At 48.0% G+C, this 21166-nt stretch overlaps 1 protein-coding gene across 1 annotated transcript in view; it reads left to right on the top strand.

Moving 5' to 3' along the window:
• The window catches only part of PKHD1 (PKHD1 ciliary IPT domain containing fibrocystin/polyductin), a 323925-nt gene that overhangs the window by 2257 nt on the left and 300502 nt on the right, over positions 1-21166 (top strand). The window contains exons 2-7 of the mRNA XM_060256755.1: positions 1067-1168; positions 4185-4280; positions 9256-9394; positions 11414-11528; positions 18650-18925; positions 19437-19526. Of these exons, the coding sequence (XP_060112738.1) occupies positions 1067-1168; positions 4185-4280; positions 9256-9394; positions 11414-11528; positions 18650-18925; positions 19437-19526 (818 nt within the window). The remainder of the gene's footprint in view (positions 1-1066; positions 1169-4184; positions 4281-9255; positions 9395-11413; positions 11529-18649; positions 18926-19436; positions 19527-21166) is intronic.

Here is a 21166-nt window from a genome sequence, read left to right as displayed (position 1 = left end):
TGTATCCCGGCCGCTGAGGTTTTTAACGACGGGGACCCCAGACTGGGTCCCAAGTGCTGCTTCAGTCCCCACAGCGTTGTTCTGTTTGTGAAGTGCTTTTCGAAGTAGAGAATGTACCATTTCTCTGGCTGTGACTCTTGTTTTGGAAGAGAGTCTCAGGAGCATGCTTAGAATAAGATCATTCAGACTGCCAGAGGGGAGGGACGGTGGCTCAGTGGTAGAGCATCTGCTTGGGAAGCAGAAGGTCCCAGGTTCAATCCCTGGCATCTCCAAAAAAGGGTCCAGGCAAATAGGTGTGAAAAAACCTCAGCTGAAGACCCTGGAGAGCCGCTGCCAGTCTGAGAAGACAATACTGACTTTGATCGACCGAGGGTCTGATTCAGTAGAAGGCAGCTTCATATGTTCATATGCCAGAGCGGTTGCAGCCTTTGAACACATTCAGTACATGGACTAGGGTTGCCAAGTCCCTCCACCGGGGATGTTGCGCCAGAGATGCTCTAGGACTTGAGATAAAATTCTATGGCACCATAGAGTTTTACCGTGATTCCTAGAGCATCATACCGGAAACACTCTAGGATTTGCGGTAAAACTCTACGGCAGGGGTGGCCAACGGTAGCTCTCGAGATGTTTTTTGCCTACAACTCCCATCAACCCCAGCCAGCATGGCCAATGGCTGGGGCTGATGGAGTTTGTAGGCAAAAAAAAACATCTGGAGAGCTTCCGTTGGCCACCCCTGCTCTATGGCACCATAGAGTTTTTAGCATGAGTCCTAGAGTGACCCTGCACACTGCTTTTCTCCATTTCCCAGTAAATTTGCAAACGTCATCACTTTGCAATCCTGAATGCGTGTTTCAAATATGCATAATTTATTATGAGAACAAAGCGTGCTTGTTTGGCCGGAAGCCAATCAGTATGTCTAACGGTGTAGTCCTAAGAACGCTTTCCTGGGAGTAGACCCAAATGAATAGACCCGTGGAGGGTTCTGAGTAGACCTCTTCAGGGTTGCTCTTCACATTTTCTCATTTATTTATTTATTTTCAACCCTGCCCCCCCCTTCCTTTTACAGAAATATTTTCCGTGGCTCCAGCTGCAGGGAGTCTGGGTGGTGGAACTCTGCTCACCGTCACCGGAGACTTCTTTGATACACCCGTGGCAGTCACAGTTGCAGGTAATAAAGCTGAAAGAAGTTTTTTTTTGCATTTATTTACTCTTTGTTTATTTAAATTATATCTTAGCCGCCTGTCTTCCTTATGGAGCGCGACAGGCAGTTACAATGTCGATGAACATATAAAATTTAAAAAAGCTTGTAAAGCCAAAATCACAATTTAGTACCGTTTTAATCAAATGGGGTCCCAACTAAAATAGTCTTCAGTTGCCTCCTAAAAGTTGAAGGGGGAGGGGGGTCAGGCTACGTTGCCAGCCTCCAGGTCAGACCTGGAAATTTCTCGGGACTACAGCTAATCTCCAGGCTACAGTGTGTTAAGAGGGTCTCTGGCCATGGTTGTGGGCCTTCTGTATGTACTGTAATAACCTTAGTAGACATTGTTTTCGCTAATTTCGCTATTTATCCTCACTTTGCCAGCTAACACTATCTTTCTTTTGCAACAAGCACAAGCAGGGGTCGTTTTGTAGAAAAATAGGTGGCGGAACTCATTAGCATAACTCGTTAGTATATATTGCCCTCCCACCAGCCAAAAGCAGCCTGATGCAAGAAAGGAGAGCCCCGGGTGAGAGAGGCCTGCTTGGGCTGGCTAGAGATCCAGCCAGCCCAAGCAGGCTTCACTGCCTGGGGCTCTCCTTGGCCACCCCCCCCTCCACAGTCAAAAGGCCAGCAATGCCACCCGCTGCCCAAAATCACATAAGAAGTGGAGAAAGGGTGGCGTGGCTTCTCCAGGGGTTAATGAGGGCTGCTGGGGGTGTGGCAAAGCCCTGGTGGCTGGCTGGCTGCCCGCTCTCCTAATCCAGGGGCTGTTATGTAGCTGCACCTACTATTCAATGGACAAGGTAGGTGGGGAGGAGGAGGAGGGGAACCCTCAGAAAAGTTCAGGAGCTTGCCCTCCTGTGAGCTCCTGCTAAATTCAAGGCCTGAGCACAATTATTGCTCTGCCTAGTTTCTGGGCTCATCAAGGTTGTTGCCTAGTTCTCAAGAAGAAGAAGAAGACTGTAGATTTATACCCCGCCCTTCTCTCTGAATCAGAGACTCAGAGCGGCCTACAATCTCCTCTGTCTTCTCCCCCACAACAGACACCCTGTGAGGTGGATGGGGCTGAGAGAAGAAGAAGAAGACTGTAGATTTATACCCCACCCTTCTCTCTGAATCAGAGACCCAGAGCTACCTACAATCTCCTCTGTCTTCTCCCCCCACAACAGACACCCTGTGAGGTGGATGGGGCTGAGAGAAGAAGAGAAGACTGTAGATTTATACCCCACCCTTCTCTCTGAATCAGAGGACCCAGAGCTACCTACAATCTCCTCTGTCTTCTCCCCCCACAACAGACACCCTGTGAGGTGGATGGGGCTGAGAGAAGAAGAAGCAGACTGTAGATTTATACCCCGCCCTTCTCTCTGAATCAGAGACTCAGAGCGGCCTACAATCTCCTCTGTCTTCTCCCCCCACAACAGACACCCTGTGAGGTGGATGGGGCTGAGAGAAGAAGAAGCAGACTGTAGATTTATACCCCGCCCTTCTCTCTGAATCAGAGACTCAGAGAGGCCTACAATCTCCTCTGTCTTCTCCCCCACAACAGACACCCTGTGAGGTGGATGGGGCTGAGAGAAGAAGAAGACTGTAGATTTATACCCCGCCCTTCTCTCTGAATCAGAGACTCAGAGCGGCCTACAATCTCCTCTGTCTTCTCCCCCCACAACAAAGCACCCTGTGAGGTGGGTGGGGCTGAGAGAAGAAGAAGAAGACGACTAGATTTATACCCCACCCTTCTCTCTGAATCAGAGACCCAGAGCGGCTTACAATCTCCACTATCTTCCTCCTATATTCCTTTGGAAGAAAATCTGCACAGGCACTTGACTTACAAGCACTTTGTAGCACTAAGAACTTTAAATGATTTGTTCCGATGTCATTGTGCTTAGATGCGTTTTGTAGATGAGTGATAACGTACTTACTTTACAATACTAATTACTGAAATGGATCATGACAATCAAATACTTTGAAGGTTCACACACTAATCGTCACAAGTGAATTTATGATCGTATTCGTGATTTGTCACGGTTTTTCTTTGGGTTCTCATCCTAGTCTGTGATTCTCTCCATGGTATTTTTTTTTAATCCCCACGTGGGGGCAGGGGGTCGCCGGTTTGGAGTCCCTCCAGAGCTTCAAGGTCATCAGAACTTGGGGGAGGGGAACGGAAATGTCTGCTGGGCCATACGGTATAATGGATCTGGCAACCCTACCACCCCATTTCCCATCGGTGGCAGGGGGACCTGGCAAACCTAGGTCCGGCGCCATCTCCCTGGGAAGGTTTCTCCATAATCGTGGGGCTGCCACCAAAAAGCCCTTCTCACATGTGCCCACCAGACAAGCCCTTTAGATTGATGAAACAGTCAGGAGGGCCTCCTGCTGGGATCTTAATTCCTGGGCAGGAACATAAGAGAGAAGATGGTGCTTCAGTTTCCCACATCAAAAGCCATGTAGAGCCTGATACTTTTAATCAGGGATTTTTTTGTAGCAGGAACTCCTTTGCATATTAGGCCACCCCCCGCCCCGATGTAGCCAATCCCCCAAGAGTTTACAGTAGGCCCTGTTCTAAGAGCCCTGTGAGCTCTTGGAGGATTGGCTACATCAGGGGTGTGTGGCCTCAGGGGTGGAATTCTAGGAGGAGTGCCTTTGCATATTAGGCCCCCCCCCCCCGATGTAGCCAATCCCCCAAGAGTTTACAGTGGGCCCTGTGCTAAGAGCCCTGTGAGCTCTTGGAGGTTTGGCTACATCAGGGGTGTGTGGCCTAATATGCAAAGCAGTTCCTGCTACAAAAAAAGCCCCGCTTTCACTTCTGAACATCAGAATGCCAGTGTGGCAAAAATGGATAAGCTTCTAATTTTGTGTGTGTTGGGGGAACTTAAGGTGTACTGGTGTCTAGTGATGTTAGTGGGGGGTCCTCTGAGTAGCTTGACTTGGTTAATTGCTCCGAAGTTGCCTTCTCTCCATTTCTGTTTCCCTTCTTGCTTGTCAGGTATCCCCTGCCAAATTAAGGACATTTCTCCACAAATGATCATCTGCACGACTGGAGCAGCTGGCGAAAACAGACGCCCCAACGGACCTCAGCCAGGTACAGTCCACAAGAGGCTCACCAGGAAAGATGGGGGCTTAGTGCCTTGAGTCAGATGCTTCAACAGGAGGTGGGGAACTGGAAAGCACGTATTTTAAAATGATCCTTTCTGCCCGGTGTCGGTTTCTGCCCCACTCTCTTCACACAAATTGCCTCAGCAGGATTTTTCTGATGGGCGGAAGGTGCAGAGCAGTGTCTGGGAAGCAAATATCACACTCCAACACCCCCCCCCCCAACTCAGGGAAGAGGAACGCCTTCAGCCATGCAAGTCAGATTGGCTCTACACAGGGCTTTATTTGTAGAAAAAGCCCAGCAGGAACTCATTTGCATGTCAGCCCACACCCCCTGACATCACCATTGTTTCACACGGGGCTTTATTTGTAGGGAAAGCCCAGAAGGAACTCATTTGCATATTAGGCCACACCCCCTGACATCACCATTGTTTCGCACGGGGCTTCTTTTGTAGAAAAAGCCCAGCAGGAGCTTATTTGCATGTTAGGCCACACCCCCGATGCCAAATCAGCTGTAACTGTGTTCCTGTGCGTTCCTGCTCAAAAAAAGCTCTGGCTCCACATTATGTACTTCAAATACTTCTATACTTGGTTTTTTCCCAGGCATTTAGGATTGCGATTCCCCAGTTGAGGGGGGGGATCAGTGTTCCCTCTAAGCTGAGGTTAGTCTGAGGTAGCTCCCAGATTTTTAGCCTCCAGCTCACACCCTTTTCTCTCAGCTCAAGAAGGATGGCCCCAGAGCACACTCATGGATGCAGCAGCTCACAGCTTTCAGGCCAGCAGCTCACAAAGTAGAATTTTTGCTCACAAGACTCTGCAGCTGAGAGGGAACGTTGGTGAGGATCCCGTTTTTGGGGGGCTCCTGCCCATCAGAGGAGGAAATCCCCACCCCCCAACAGCAACGTCGTGCGATGTGCCTGTGTCACCCAGAAGTGGGCAGGCCCTTAGCCAGGATTTTTCGTTTGGGGGTGGGGGAACAGCCAGGATTTTCATTTAAGGGGGCAAACTTTTTTGTTTAAATATATTACACCTAAAATAATGAATAAACAACGCAGACAAGTCTTTGAGGAAAGGTTGAAGGAGCTGGGAATGTTTAGCCTGGAGAGGAGGCGGCTGAGAGGTGATAGGATCACCATCTTCAAGTCCTTGAAGGTCTGTCCTATAGAGGATGGGGTGGAATTGTTTCCTGTGGCCTGGGAAGGTAGAACCAGAACCAGTGGGTTGAAATTAAATCAAAAGAGTTTCCGGCTCAACATTAGGAAGAGCTTCCCGACCGTTAGAGCGGTTCCTCAGTGGAACAGGCTTCCTCGGGAGGTGGTGGGCTCTCCTTCCTTGGAGGTCTTTAAACAGAGGCTAGATGGCCATCTGACAGCAATGAAGATCCTGTGAATTTAGGGGGAGGTGTTTGTGAGTTTAGAGCGGTTCCTCAGTAGAACAGGCTTCCTCGGGAGCTGGTGGGCTCTCCTTCCTTGGAGGTTTTTAAACAGAGGCTAGATGGCCATCTGACAGCAATGAGGATCCTGTGAATTTAGGGGGAGGTGTTTGTGAGTTTAGAGTGGTTCCTCAGTAGAACAGGCTTCCTCGGGAGGTGATGGGCTCTCCTTCCTTGGAGGTCTTTAAACAGAGGCTAGATGGCCATCTGACAGCAATGAGGTTCCTGTGAATTTAGGGGGAGGTATTTGTGAGTTTTCTACATTATGCAGGGGGTTGGACTAGATGACCCTAGAGGTCCCTTCCAACTCTATGATTCTAAGTAATTTATCACTCAGCAGACGTTTGAAGTTTATTCTAAAAATGCTAATCATTACCTGTATAATGAATAATAATATAATATATTAATAATAATAATAATATAATATATACCTATATAATGAATATTACTACTAATGTTTCTGGTGTATCACTAGGACGCTAACCATTACAGTTATAACGAAGACAAGCAGAGGTGGAATTCTGTCAGGAGCTCCTTTGCATATTAGGCCACACCCACTGATGTAGCCAATCCTCCGGAAGTTTACAAAAAAAGAGCCTTGTAAGCTCTTGGAGGATTGGCTACATCAAGGGGGTGTGGCCTAATATGCAAAGGAGCTCCTGCTAGGATTCCACCCCTGTAGCCAATCCTCCAAGAACTTACAGGGCTCTTCTTACAGGGCCTACTGTAAGCTCTTGGAGGATTGGCTACATCAGGGGTGTGTGGCCTAATATGCAAAGGAACTCCTGCTAAAATTCCACCCCTGTAGCCAATCCTCCAAGAGCTTACAGGGCTCTTCTTACAGGGCCTACTGGAAGCTCTTGGAGGATTGGCTACATCGAGGGGGTGTGGCCTAATATGCAAAGGAACTCCTGCTAAAATTCCACCCCTGTAGCCAATCCTCCAAGAGCTTACAGGGCTCTTCTTACAGGGCCTACTGGAAGCTCTTGGAGGATTGGCTACATCAAGGGGGTGTGGCCTAATATGCAAAGGAACTCCTGCTAAAATTCCACCCCTGTAGCCAATCCTCCAAGAGCTTACAGGGCTCTTCTTACAGGGCCTACTGGAAGCTCTTGGAGGATTGGCTACATCAAGGGGGTGTGGCCTAATAGGCAAAGGAACTCCTGCTAAAATTCCACCCCTGTAGCCAATCCTCCAAGAGCTTACAGGGCTCTTCTTACAGGGCCTACTGGAAGCTCTTGGAGGATTGGCTACATCAAGGGGGTGTGGCCTAATAGGCAAAGGAGCTCCTGCTAGAATTCCACCCCTGAAGACAAGTTAAAATGTTTGGTCAGTATTATGTTCCTACAGTTGACTGGCAGCTGGCACTATAGGTCCCCTCCCTTTTCCACACTGACCCGAGATTGAGCCTCTGGCATTCAAAGCTTATAGATAAGGTTGTATTTCTTTAGCATGTGTTCATTGCACTGTAGACAAGTTTATTGTCTTGGCAAAGCAGCATCCAACACCTGCAAAACATCTCTTGCAAGGTGTGGGGACTGAAGGGGAGGGGTGTAATGGTGTCAAAGAGATTTGATTGGTAGGGCTAGTAACCTTCCGGCCCACCCCCTCGCTACGGCCTGGCTGGGGGCAACGTGCTAAACTAAGTGGTCTGAAGGCAATTTTACCATGGAGTTTTGTCCGAAACTCAGAGCGTGGCCCCCTGCGTGCCTTCGTTATCCCTGGGTGATGTAGGCACGGTGTGCAGCATCAGTTCTGGTGATGTTGACATGTTGTGGGGTGACGCTTAAGAACATAAGAGAAGCCATGTTGGATCAGGCCAATGGCCCAGCCAGTCCAACACTGTGTGTCACACAGTGGCCAAAAAAGCCAGGTGCCATCAGGAGGTCCACCGGACACTAGAAGCCCTCCCACTGTGCCCCCCCCAAGCACCAAGAATACAGAGCATCCCTGCCCCAGACATAAGAACATAAGAGAAGCCATGTTGGATCAGGCCAATGGCCCATCCAGTCCAACACTCTGTGTCACATAAGAACATAAGAGAAGCCATGTTGGATCAGGCCAATGGCCCATCCAGTCCAACACTCTGTGTCACATAAGAACATAAGAGAAGCCATGTTGGATCAGGTCAATGGCCCATCCAGTCCAACACTCTGTGTCACATAAGAACATAAGAGAAGCCATGTTGGATCAGGCCAATGGCCCATCCAGTCCAACACTCTGTGTCACACAGTGGCCAAAAAAGCCAGGTGCCATCAGGAGGTCCACCGGAGGTGGCCAGGACACTAGAAGCCCTCCCACTGTGCCCCCCAAGCACCAAGAATACAGAGCATCACTTCCCCAGACAGAGAGTTCCATCGGTACCCTGTGGCTAATAGTCACTGATGGACCTCTGCTCCAGATGTTGATCCAATCCCCTCTTGAAACTGTCGTCCAGCTCTCAGAATGTCCCCCCAGCCCCTGTTGCATCTCAAACATGCTTACCAACCCTACAGGCATCTTATGGACCCAACAGTGTAGAAAGTTTAAAGCAAGCATTAAAACCATGCAATAAAAATAAATTTAGCCCCATCCAGCAAGGCAATTCCCCCCTTTATCCAAGCCTGGTCTGCCAAGCCCCCCAGTGGGGAGAGGGCACCCCATTCCCTGCTGCTGCTAGAAGCAGTGGCGGAAAAAAAGAAAAAGGAGGCCTCATCTACTCACAGGAAGTTCTTACCAGGGCTTTTTGGGAAGCGGGAATGCCCAGGAACGTAGTTCTGGCTGGCTTGGTGTCAGGGGGTGTGTCTGGATAGCCAAATGAGTTCCTGCTGAGCTTTTTCTACAGAAAAAGCCCTGTGTGAAACAATGGTGACCTCAGGGTGTGTGGCCTAATATGCGAATTAGTTCCTGCTAGGCTTTTTCTACCAAAAAGACCCTGTGTGAAACAATTGTGACATCAGGGGTGTGGCCTAATATGCAAATGAGTTCCTGCTAGGGTTTTTCCACTACAGAGGCCCTGTGTGAAACAATGGTGACATCAGGGGGTGTGACCTAATATGCAAATGAGTTCCTGCTGGGCTTTTTCCTACCAAAAAGACCCTGTGTGAAACAATGGTGGCCTCAGGGTGTGTGGCATAATATGCAAATGAGTTCCTGCTAGGCTTTTTCTACAAGAAAGGCTCTGTGTGAAACAATGGTGATGTCAGTGGGTGTGACCTAATTGTGCAAATGGATACCTGCTGGGCTTTTTCTACCAAAAAAACCCTGTGGGAAACAGTGGTGACCTCAGGGGTGTGGCCTAATGTGCAAATGAGTTCCTGCTGGGCTCCTGAAAAAAAGGCTCTGGTTCTTAGTATAGAGCTACCTGGAATTGGAAAAGATGGCTCGAGGAATCACTGGAAATTCTGTAGTAAAAACATTCAGGTTTATCATCTGATCTCCTCCTACATTTTTTAAGTATTCGTCTATACGAAGAGTTTCTGGTATGCCTCCATTGGCGAGGTCAAAATTTTCACAAACCACGATGATGTAATTTTTGTTTGCAATTTCCCAGGAAACAGAGGGCTTCTTTTTGAAGTCTGGGAAGGCACGGACACAAGCCCTGGTGAAGCCGCCCCTGAATACAGGCAGCAGCTGGTGCCTAATGCTAGTTTGCCATTAGGTCTCCTGCCAGGGGGACAACAACCATTCAGGTACGCCGTGATCTTTGAAGGACTCTGCTTTGTACTATAATGTGATAATTCATGGCATTTTTTTTTGCATGAATATAGAGCGATGGCAAAACTGCAGCTTGGGAGCCACATGTGGCTCTTTCACATATATTGTGTGGCTCTCAAAGCCCCCACCACCCCCATCAGCTGGCTTGGAGAAGGCATTTGTCTCTTTAAACCACTTCTCCAAGCCAAGCCAGCTGGCAGCTAGAGAATACATTTTAAAGTTGCTTTCTTTCTACCTCCATGTCCCTCCTCTCTCTCTCTCTCTCTCTCTCTCTCTCTCTCTCTCTCTCTCTCTCATCATCTATCTATCTATCTATCTATCTATCTATCTATCTATCTATCTATCTATCTATCTATCTATCTATCTATCTATCTATCTATCTATCTATCTATCTATCTATCTATCTATCTATCTATCTATCTATCTATCTATCTACCTACCTACCTACCTACCTACCTACCTACCTACCTACCTACCTACCTACCTACCTACCTACCTACCTACCTATCTATCTATCTATCCATCCATCCATCCATCTATCTTCCTCCCTCCTCCATTCCTTCCTTCCTTCCTTTCTTCCTCCCTCCCTCCTTTCCTTTCCTTTCCTTTCCTTTCCTTTCCTTTCCTTCCTCCCTCCCTCCCTTCCTTCCTTCCTTTCCTTTCCTTTCCTTTCCTTACTCTCTTTCCTGCCTTCCTTTCCTCCCTCCCTCCCTCCCTCCCTCCCTTCCTTCCTTCCTTCCTTCCTTCCTTCCTTCCTTCCTTCCTTCCTTCCTTCCTTCCTTCCTTCCTTCCTTCCTTCCTTCCTTCCTTCCTTCCTTCCTTCCTTCCTTCCTTCCTTCCTTCCTTTCTTCCTTCCTTCCTTCCCTCCCCCCCTCCCTCCCTCCAGAAGAAGACTGATTTATACCCCACCCTTCTCTCTGAATCAGAGACTCAGAGCAGCTTACGCTCTCCCATATCTTCTCCCCCCACAACAGGCACCCTGTGAGGTGGGTGGGGCTGACAGAGCTTTCACAGAAGCTGCCCTTTCAAGGACAACTCTGCCAGAGCTATGGCTGACCCAAGGCCATGCTAGCAGGTGCAAGTGGAGGAGTGGGGAATCAAACCCGGTTCTCCCAGATAAGAGTCCACTCACTTAACCACTACAGCAAATTGGTGTAAATATCTGATGTTCATGTTTTTGGGCTCTCAAACATCTGACGTTTATTCTATGTGGTTCTTGAGTTAAGCAAGTTTGGCCACCCCTGAATAGGGCAGACCTATGCCACAAATAATCTTAAAGAAAATAAGTGTTTAATTGGGAATTGGGAATCATACTTTGGTGAGGCTTCTGAAGATGCTCTGCTAGCGATCCTTAGACCGCTTCTCTCTGAGAATGTAGTTCCCCAAGGTTCCCTCGAGCAGGGGTGTCGAATTCATTTGTTATGAGGGCCGGATCTTTACCTTGTCGGGTCGGGCCCTGTGTGCCATAAAATGCAATGCCAAGTAGGGGAGATATAAACTTTATAAAGGATACAAACACACACACTCAGCCTAATCCACCTCACTGACTTGTTGAGCCTCAACCAACAGAAGGAAGAGAGAGGCTTGGCTCAGTAGCTCTGCTGTGCAATTGAGAGAGCCTAGCAAAGCTAGCTCTCCTTCCCCCACTTCCTCCCCAAGGGAAGAGCTTTGCTCTGTAGCTCTGCTGTGCAATTGAGTAAGCCTGGCAAAGGAAGTTGGGATGCAGAAGGAAGCAAGAGAGAGGGAGAAGGAAACAGACAACTGTGAGTTGCTTGCGAGCCTGATAGGAGCCTTCTGGGGGCTTGATTTGGTCCTCAGGCCGCGTGTTTGACACCCCTGCCCTAGAGAGTGACTGTCTGTAATGCATCTGACACAGAGAGCTGTGCTTCTCGAAAGCTTACACTACAATAAAATCTGTTAGTCTTCGAGGTGCTGCTGTTCTCTTTATTTGTTTGCAAGCCTGCTTCATGTACTGTGTCTCTTCCGTCCCCCAGTGCCCGGCTACGTGGCTTTTTTGTGGCACCTCAGACAAACAACTACACGTTCTGGATCCAGGCGGATGCCGAGGCTTCTTTGTACTTCAGCCTGTCTGAAGATCCAGGGAAGAAGGTACCATAAGTGACTTCAGGCCGAAGTGAGAACAGCCGGGCTGCCACCCTTTTCATTGTCCTCTGTGGCGGTTTTTGGTCACCTTGGGCCCCTTTTGTTGAGAATCAAAGCAGGACCTCTCGGTACTATGCAGGGCTCTTTTAGTAGCAGGAACTTCTTTGCATATTAGGCCACACCCCCTGATATAGCCAGTCCTCCTGGAGCTTACAGTTGCCCCTGCACTAAGAGCCCTGTAATATTTTTTGGGTTTTCTGTTTTTATCGGTTCCTGGTACAATAAGAGCTGTGCAGAAGGAATGAGGACGTTCAAAAATAATTTTCCTCCCACCCATCCCTATTTAACGTAGATTACCCCATTTCAGCATCCCATGTCAGCATTCACATATCAGGCAAAAATTTAACCACATCTCTGTGGTTAAAGTTAAGGTTGCTTTCTTTCCACCTCTCCCTCTCCCAAGCTATATTCCTTCCTTCCTTCCTCTCACTAGAGTGGCCTGCATTCAGACAGACACAATGGCCCAGTTAACAGGGTAGCCAACCTCCAGGAGGGGGATAGAGCTTTCCCAGAATGATAACTGATCTCCAGAGATTACGTCCCCTTAGAGCAAATGTTACCTTCACAGGAGAGACTCTATGGTATACCATAAAGTCTAGGAGAAACAGAAGTCCCTCAGCAAGTACTGCCCAAATCAAAGCTGGGTCTGATTCAATAGAAGGCAGCTTCATATGTTCATATATTTTGGGGAGGGACGGTGGCTCAGTGGTAGAGCATCTGCTTGGCAAGCAGAAGGTCCCAGGTTCAATCCCCGGCATCTCCAAAAAAGGGTCCAGGCAAATAGGTGTGAAAAACCTCAGCTTGAGACCCTGGAGAGCCGCTGCCAGTCTGAGAAGACAATACTGACTTTGATGGACCAAGGGCCTGATTCAATATAAGGCAGCTTCATATGTTCATATTTTCATCTGCTTGGCAAGCAGAAGGTCCCAGGTTCAATCTTCGGCATCTCCAATTTCAAAAAAGGGTCCGAGCAAATAGGCATGAAAAACCTCCACTTAAGACCCTGGAGAGCCGCTGCCAGTCTGAGTAGACAATACTGACTTTGAGGGATCCAGGGTCTGATTCAGTAGAAGGCAGCTTCAGATGTTCACACGACCATGCTGCCATGCATGTGAAATTTCCTTCCAATTAATTAAAGCTAGCTTAATTCAACCCTATTTTCACATCATGCCAGAACATGGCCGTGTCTGGTTGACCCTGGGCCTGTTCCACATCCTCAGCGTGTCTTACCTCAGAGTGTGTGTTGTGAGGATAACATGGAGTAGAGAACGCTGTGCGCCATTTCGCCGGAAGAAAGGTGGGGGTATAAACGATGTAAATAAGGAAGTCTGTTTTAGGGCTACCCCGTTGAATGTAAATTTTCTTTAATGTAACTATTAGCATTATTCTACTGCTTTTTGTGTGTTCAGCTTCATATGCTCTTGACTTACATACCTGGATCGGTATCCTTGAATGCCATGTCGTAGACAAAGAGCTGATACTGACGGACCAACAATTTTGCCAGAATAGTGAATTCTTGGCTCAGTTGAAATTTAAACCAGGAAGGGGGGGTCTTGTCTTACAGTTCATGCACATGCTTTCAAAAGAGGTGAGGTATGAGGAAGCATGGCTCCTGAGGAGGGACTGTGGCTCATTGATAGAGCATCTGCTTGGCATGCAGAAGGTCCCAGGTTCAACCCCTGGCATCTCCAGTTAAAAGGACTAACAGCCCTGTAAGCTCTTGGAAAATTGTCTACCTCACGGCTGTGTGGCCTAATATGCAAAGGAGCTCCTGCTACAGAAAAAGCTCTGGTCTGATTCAGTATAAAGCAGCTTCATGTGTATTCATGTGTATGCTCTTCAGGTGTTGGTGTACCCGTATGTATCAAGTATTTATGAACGAATTGCTAACTGCGTTGGGAGATGCTGATGGTAACTGATACTGGCTTTAAAGTGGCTTTGGTTTTACTGGGGAGAACATTTCCCCTCACACAAGAAACCTCTCTCATTCCTCAAACGCCTCACCCCCCCTCAATTTCTCTTCAGAGGGAATTCCACAGCACAGTATACATGTTAAAAAGATCCAGCTTTATTAGCATTTTAAGACGAATTCCTTGGAGGGAAAGACACCAAGATACAGTAGTCCTTTACTAAAAGATGACAAATCTCTACTCGTGTCTCGTGGTACTCCATTAAAGGTACAGGCAGTTTATTTTTCTTCTGATACCGAGTAAAGACATTTCTCTCAGTGGGTGGACGCAGAGGAGATGGGTCTTTTACTTTGCGGGTGACATCTTGCCTATGAAGCGTGCAATGGATCACAAATTTGCACCCCTCCCCCCCTTCCACTGAAAATACTAGTTCCAGTGGTTCAGCAAAATTATTTGTTTTCATGGTCGGTGTAGGTGTTAGCTGGTCTCGTTCATCTAGAGTGAAATACGAACTCTCTTGGATCTTACAAGCAGGCTGGTGGGTTTCTTTTCCTCTCCCTTCTTCTTCATGTTTCCTGAGGCCTGCAGGCTGCTGTTCGGAGAAGAGTGAGGGATGCGGGCGAGAGCTTTATCGGCTTCTCTGGGCCGAGGTGGCCGAATGCCGGCCACGTTTCTTGGGTACCACTGGCTGCTGGCTTGGTTGGTTATCGACGGAGTCGTCTTGCAAGTGCTGCTCCGTCTCCTTGGTCCTCATGTTGGTGGAATTGGCAAAATGAACCGAGTGTTTCTTGGACTGCCTCTCCTCAGGGGTTCCATCCAAACTGGAAGTGTTGGCCATACTGTAGAAAATATCGTCTTCGTTTTTACGTGTTTTCCTTCGGCCTTTTTGGGGGACGGCAAGCCTCGGGTGGTTGGCTCGGTTCTTCCTGGCTGTTTTCTTTAGAGTGGCACGCAGGTATCTAGACCTAACGCCACTTTTTCGCCTGTCTCTCCTCGGTCTGCCTACCCTCCGTGGCATCCCACGATAGGCTTTTCTACTGTTGGAGCGTGCAGGATACCTGGTCCTGTAGCCCGAAAGCACCCTCTTCCGCAGCCGCCTGTCGAAATGCCTGGTTGTTGTATTTCGCCTCGCTCGATAGCGACTCCTTGCAAATCTTACGGCGCGTTGGGTTCCGGTCCTCCTCCTTTGCTTGGAACGTAGCTTCTTGCGCCTCGTCTGAACCCTTGCGGACCACGTCTGCCGCCGCTTCCTCCTCCTCCAGTAGGCGGCGGCCTTTCTGCCCCTGCGGGCAGCAGCCATGTCTTGGTTGGTTTTGTTCCCCTCCCCTTCTTCCTTAGCCCCTCTGCAAATGATAGTGACCTCGCAGCAGCCGTGCAGTTATATACTGTGAGGCATGCAAATGAAGACCTGACTCTGAGCCTTGTGATTGGCTGGGCAGAACAATAGGCCAGGGAGACGCCTCATAATGTCCGACTGTGAGGCGTTCACTCCTGCCTCAGGGGAGGGTGGCAGCAAAGTCCTTTCAGATGGCTCAGTGTTTCGTGGCTGCCCCCCTCCCAATCAGCTTGTTATGACTGAGGTAATTTTTCTTTGGTATAAGTAAAGTCATACACCAAAGAAAAGTTACCTCAGTCATGACCTCTGAGGTGCCATTGGTCTCAAACTGAAACCCCCCCCCCCCCAATATAATCTTTATTGTGTTTTCAATATGATCAAATAAAACATGTACAACCTAACCAACTCATTATACAATACTAAGTACAAGCGTGAGACAAAATAGGTTCAGATCTGATAAAACACAGTGTTCCTTGTATATATAGACCAGGGGTGGCCAAAGTTGCTTAACGTAAGAGCCACATAGAATAAACATCAGATGTCTGAGAGCCTCAAGACATGAATGCCAGCTGCTTGAGAGAAGGAAGGAAGGAAGGAAGGAAGGAAGGAAGGAAGGAAGGAAGGAAGGAAGGAAGGAAGGAAGGAAGGAAGGAAGGAAGGAAGGAAGGAAGGAAGGAAGAAGAAGAAGAAGTAGATATTGGATTTATATCCCGCCCTCCATTCCGAAGAGTCTCAGAGCGGCTCATAATCTACTTTCCCTTCCTCCCCCACAACAGACACCCTGTGAGGTGGGTGGGGCTGGAGAGGGCTCTCACAGCAGCTGCCCTTTCAAGGACAACCTCTGCCAGAGCTATGGCTGACCCAAGGCCATGCTAGCAGGTGCAAATGGAGGAGTGGGGAATCAAACCCGGTTCTCCCAGATAAGAGTCCGCACATTTAACCACTACACCAAACTGGCTCTCCAAAGGAAGGAAGGAAGGAAGGAAGGAAGGAAGGAAGGAAGGAAGGAAGGAAGGAAGGAAGGAAGGAAGGAAGGAAAAATGGGGAGGGAGAGGTGGAAAGAAAGCAAAGTTAACTTTAAAAGCATTCTCCAAGCTGGTGGGTGGCTTGACTTGAACAAGTGATTTAAAGAGACAAATGTCTTCTTCAAGCTGGCCAAAGGGGCGGTGGGGGCTTTGAAGAAGATGATACTGGATTTATATCCTGCCCTCCACTCCGAAGAGTCTCAGAGCAGCTCACAACCTGGTTCTCCCAGATAAGAGTCCGCACACTTCACCACTACACCAGACTGGCTCTCCAAGAGCCGCATAATATGTATGAAAGAGTCACATGTGGCTCCCCAGCCACAGTTTGGCCACCCCTGCTATAGACATAATGACACAGATGTTTAAAGTGAAAACCATACATAGAATAAAAGGAAAAGATCTTACCATAGAGACATAGCATCTAATCGTTTTAGGAATTTCATTTTGAGCTGTTAAATACTCTAAAATAGGAAACTGTACGGCAGCAAAGTTTGATGATGAAGGCAGAAGTTCAATTTCTTTAATATTCTTCACCAGAATATAGGCATCCCACATTTTTTAATGCCAAAGAGAAAAGTCAGATGGCATGTCTAATTTCCACTGTGGCAATAGTAGTTTGAGAGGGGGAGGGGGGAGGAAGAAGACGACGACATTGGATTTATATTCCGCCCTCCACCCTGAATCTCAGAGTCTCAGAGTGACTCACAATCTCCTTTATCTTCCTCCCCCACAACAGACACCCTGTGAGGTGGGTGTGGCTGAGAAAGCTCTTATAGCAGCTGCCCTTTCAAGGACAGCTCTGCCAGAGCTATGGCTGACCCAAGGCCATTCCAGCAGGTGACAAGCAGAGGAGTGGGGAATCAAACCTGGTTTTCCCAGATAAGAGTCCGCACACTTAACTACTACACCAAACTGGCTCTACACCAAACTGGCAACCATTTCTTATGCACTGCTTTCTTTTCAGTTCCTAACAAGAGAAGATGTGTGGCCTTGCTATTGTTCACTCAATATTCTCACCATCTGTTAGTTAATTTATTTTGGACATATGGACATATGAAGCTGCCTTCTACCTAATCAGACCCTTGGTCCATCAAAGTCAGTATTGTCTACTCAGACTGGCAGCGGCTCTCCAGGGTCTCAAGCTGAGGTTTTTCACACCTAATTGCCTGGACCCTTTTTTGGAGATGCCAGGGATTGAACCTGGGACCTTCTGCTTACCGAGCAGATGCTCTACCACTGAGCCACCATCCCTTCCCCTCACCGTCCTTTCCCCAGAATTTTCCAAAACGTCTCCCCACTTCTCTGCCCTCAGAAGGGCCACCAAGGCAGCTGACCAATTAAAAACAATACCAATCACATCTTAAAAGTAATTAAAACAAACCCCCAACACTCTCCCCCCCCCACCCAGTCTTTCCTTTAGCTCTTTTTCTTTGTTGAAACGGGGGAGGCACCTAGATACTGGAGACCAATGTTCCCTCTAAGCTGAGTTAGTGTGAGCTAGCTCACAGTTTTTTAGCCTCTGGCTCACACCTTTTTTTTCTTTGCTCAGGAAGGGCAGCCCCAGAACAAACTAATTTATGCAGCAACCAAATCGCTCGCTCACAACTGTGATGTCAGTAGCTCATAAAGTAGAATTTTTGCTCACAAGACTCCGCAGCTTAAAAATCCAGTAAAAGCTCCTTTCTGGAAAAACCTCCCTTCTTCAGTAAACTTAAAAGTTCCCAGATGGGTATACATATTTTAAAAAGGGGCGGGAGGGGTGGGGGGAAGACACTGTAATGCAAGTCTTTGCCAAGATGCATGTTGCAGGTGGGTTCCAGAGATCTTCTGGAATTATAGATGATTGTCAGTTGGAGAAAATGGTGGCTTTGGAGGGCCAGCCCTATGGCAATTCTGGTTGGCACACCTGTGTACAATTCTGGTCACCACACCTCAGAAAAAGATATAGCATTGGGAAAAGTGCAGAAAAGGGCAACTAGAATGTTTAAAGGGCTGGAACACTTTCCCTATGAAGAAAGGTTAAAACGCGTGGGGCTCTTTAGCTTGGAGAAACGTCGACTGCGGGGTGACATGATAGAGGTTTGCAAGATTATGCATGGGCTGGAGAAGGTAGAGAAAGAAGTACTTTCCTCCCTTTCTCACAATACGAGAACTTGTGGACATTCAATGAAATTGCTGAGCAGTCGGATTAGAACTGATAAAAGGAAGTCCTTCTTCACCAAAGAGTGATTAACACGTGGCATTCACTGCCACAAGAGGTGGCGGCGACTGCAACGATAGACAACTTCAAGAGGGGATTGGATACACATTGGAGCAGAGGTCCATCAGTGGCTATTAGCCCCAGGGTATTGTTGGAACTCTCTTTCTGGGGCAGCGATGCCCTGTATTCTTGGTTCTTGGGGGTGGGGGGAACAGTGGGATGGCTTCTAATGTCCTGGCCCCACTGATGGACCTCCTAATGGCACCTAGTTTTTTTGGCCACTGTGTGACACAGACTGGATGGGCCATTGGCCTGGTCCAACATGACTTCTCTTATGTTCTTAAAGATTATAGGTTTTATCCATACTTATGTTTCCATGGATGCTAAGGGGTTTTTTTTAATGGAACATTCTATTCTGGCCTTCTCCCTGCCATGAAATGCCCCTGGCAGGGATGGAAAAATCACACTTTGTGGGTTGAAGTCCTTATGCCTGCTGTGCTGATATATTATTGTGGACCCAAGCCCATGTCTGGGTTACGGCAACACACCTTCTCCACACTCACCTTCTCACAGCTTTCCTTTTTTTTTGGAAACAGGTTGAGGTTGCATCCATTCCTGATGGAATTCCTGGACAGTTGACAAACTGGGAGGAAAACTGGAGACAGCCTGGGAACCCAAAATCTGAAAAATTCGAATTAACGGGGGGCACCATGTACTATTTGGAAGCAGTGTATCGTGGGAAATCACCAAGCAATGGAATGAGCGTTGGGGTCCAAGTGCACAATACCTGGCTGAATCCTGATGTGGTGAACACTTATCGCAGAGAGAGGCACGAAATACTCGCCACCGCATCCCAGCTTCCGGAAATACAGGTCAGCCTTGTGGTTATGCTCTGAGTCCCAGATTTATGGAGGGGCTTCCCTCAGTTTGGTGTAGTGGTTAAGTGTGCAGACTCTTATGTGGGAGAACCAGGTTTGATTCCCCAGTCGTCCACTTGCAGCTGCTGGAATGACCTTGGGTCAGCCATAGCTTCTCACAGAGCTGTCCTTGAAAGGGCAGCTGCTGTTAGAGCTCTCTCAGTCCTACCCACCTCACAGGGTGTCTGTTGTGGGGGAAGAAGATAAAGGAGATTGTGAGCCACTCTGAGACTGATTCAGAGAGAAGGGCAGGGTATAAATCTGCTGTCGTTGTCGTCTTCTTCTTTGTTCAGTCCAGTTTTGATGACTTCCAGAATATGGCAGTTGCAGTCTCAGAAGGCCAGTATTTCCTTTTAGAACTTCAGGCAGATCAGTATTCTTCACGTCCCCAAGTGAGAAGGAAGTTTCCTATCTAGGGGCCTTCATTGATATATCTGGTAAATAAACGTTCCTTTTTGATTCCCAGATGCTGACGTTATCTGGTACCGGACAATTCAGTCTTGCCTGGGGCAACGTAAGCAGCATCTTCCTGCCAACAAATGCTACCGCTGGACAAGTATGTATACTCCTTTTGAGTTCAAGGAGATATTTGGAACTTTGGGATCCCCCAGGGAACCTTCCTCTCAAGGGAGGTTCTTCTGTTTCCCTTTTGAGAGCCAGCTTGGCGTAGTGGTTAAGAGTGGCAGACACTGATCTAGGAGAATCAGGTTTGATTCCCCACTTCTCTACATTCAGCCAGCTGTCTTGTGTATTGCATTCGTCCACGGATAGTACAGCGCAGAGCGCCTGCGGGAAGTGACTAGAAGGGACGAATGCAGCCTGCCTATGACGATCAGTGGCGGGAAGTTTAACTGGTCAGGATTGGACTTGACCAGGAAGAGAGTTGTTCCGGGAAATGTATATAATAGGGGACCCGGCCCCGCCATGTTGTCTTTGTGATATACTCGCCAATAAAGTATGTTGTCTTCTGAACGTCTCTGAACCCAGTGCATTGCAAGCTGGGTGATCTTGGGCCAGTCACAGCTCTCTCAGCCCCACCTACCTCACAGAGTGACTGTTGTGAGGAAAGTAAGAGCAGGAGATTGTACGCTGCTCCGCGACTCCTTTGGGGAGCGAAGGGCAGGGTATAAATCCAATCTCCTCCTCCTTTTCTTCTTCCTCCTTCTCTTCCTTCTCTTCTTTTTCTTCTTCTTCCTCCTCTTCCTTCTCCTCTTCTTCTTCTTCCTCCTCCTCTTTCTCCTCCTCCTCCTGCTCTTCTTCTTCTTCCTCCTCTTCCTTCTCCTCCTCTTCTTCTTCCTCCTTCTCCTCTTCCTTCTCTTCTTTTTCTTCTTCTTCCTCCTCTTCCTTCTCCTCTTCTTCTTCTTCCTCCTCCTCTTTCTCCTTCCTCTTTCTCCTCCTCCTCCTGCTCTTCTTCTTCTTCCTCCTCTTCCTCTTCCTTCTCCTCTTCTTCTTCCTCCTTCTCCTCTTCCTTCTCTTCTTTTTCTTCTTCCTCCTCCTCCTTATCCTTCTCCTCTTCTTCTTTTTCTTCTTCTTATTCCTCCACCTCCTCCTTCCTCTTTCTCCTCCTCCTGCTCTTCTTCTTCTTCCTCCTCTTCCTCTTCCTTCTCCTCCTCTTCTTCTTCCTCCTTCTCCTCTTCCTTCTCTTCTTTTTCTTTTTCTTCTTCTTCCTCCTCCTTCTCTTCTTCTTCCTCCTCTTCCTTCTCCTCATCTTCTTCTTCCTCCTTCTCCTCTTCCTTCTCTTCTTTTTCTTTTTCTTCTTCCTCCTCCTCCTCCTTCTCCTTCTCCTTCTCTTCTTCTTTTTCTTCTTCTTCCTCCACCTCCTCCTTCTTCCTCTTTCTCCTCCTCCTCCTGCTCTTCTTCTTCTTCCTCCTCTTCTTCCTTCTCCTCATCTTCTTGTTCCTCCTCCTCTTCCTTCTCTTCTTTTTCTTCTTCTTCCTCCTCCTTCTCCTCTTCTTCTTTTTCTTCTTCTTTCTCCACCTCCTCCTTCTTCCTCTTTCTCCTCCTTCTCCTGCTCTTCTTCTTCTTCCTCCTCCTCTTCCTCTTCCTTCTCATCTTCTTCTTCTTCCTCCTCCTCCTCTTCTTCTTCTTTGCCCTCCTTTTCCTTTCTCCTTTCTTCTTGTCTTCTGCCAGTGGGTGAAAAACTTTTCATATTGTTTGCCACGCCTCTGTTAACGGGTATTGGCTCTCCTTCCTGGT

Source organism: Heteronotia binoei, chromosome 1, assembly GCF_032191835.1.
Source record: "Heteronotia binoei isolate CCM8104 ecotype False Entrance Well chromosome 1, APGP_CSIRO_Hbin_v1, whole genome shotgun sequence".
Taxonomy (NCBI): domain Eukaryota; kingdom Metazoa; phylum Chordata; class Lepidosauria; order Squamata; family Gekkonidae; genus Heteronotia; species Heteronotia binoei.
Note: the sequence above shows the minus strand (reverse complement) of the source record. Positions and strands in the feature narration are given on the sequence as shown.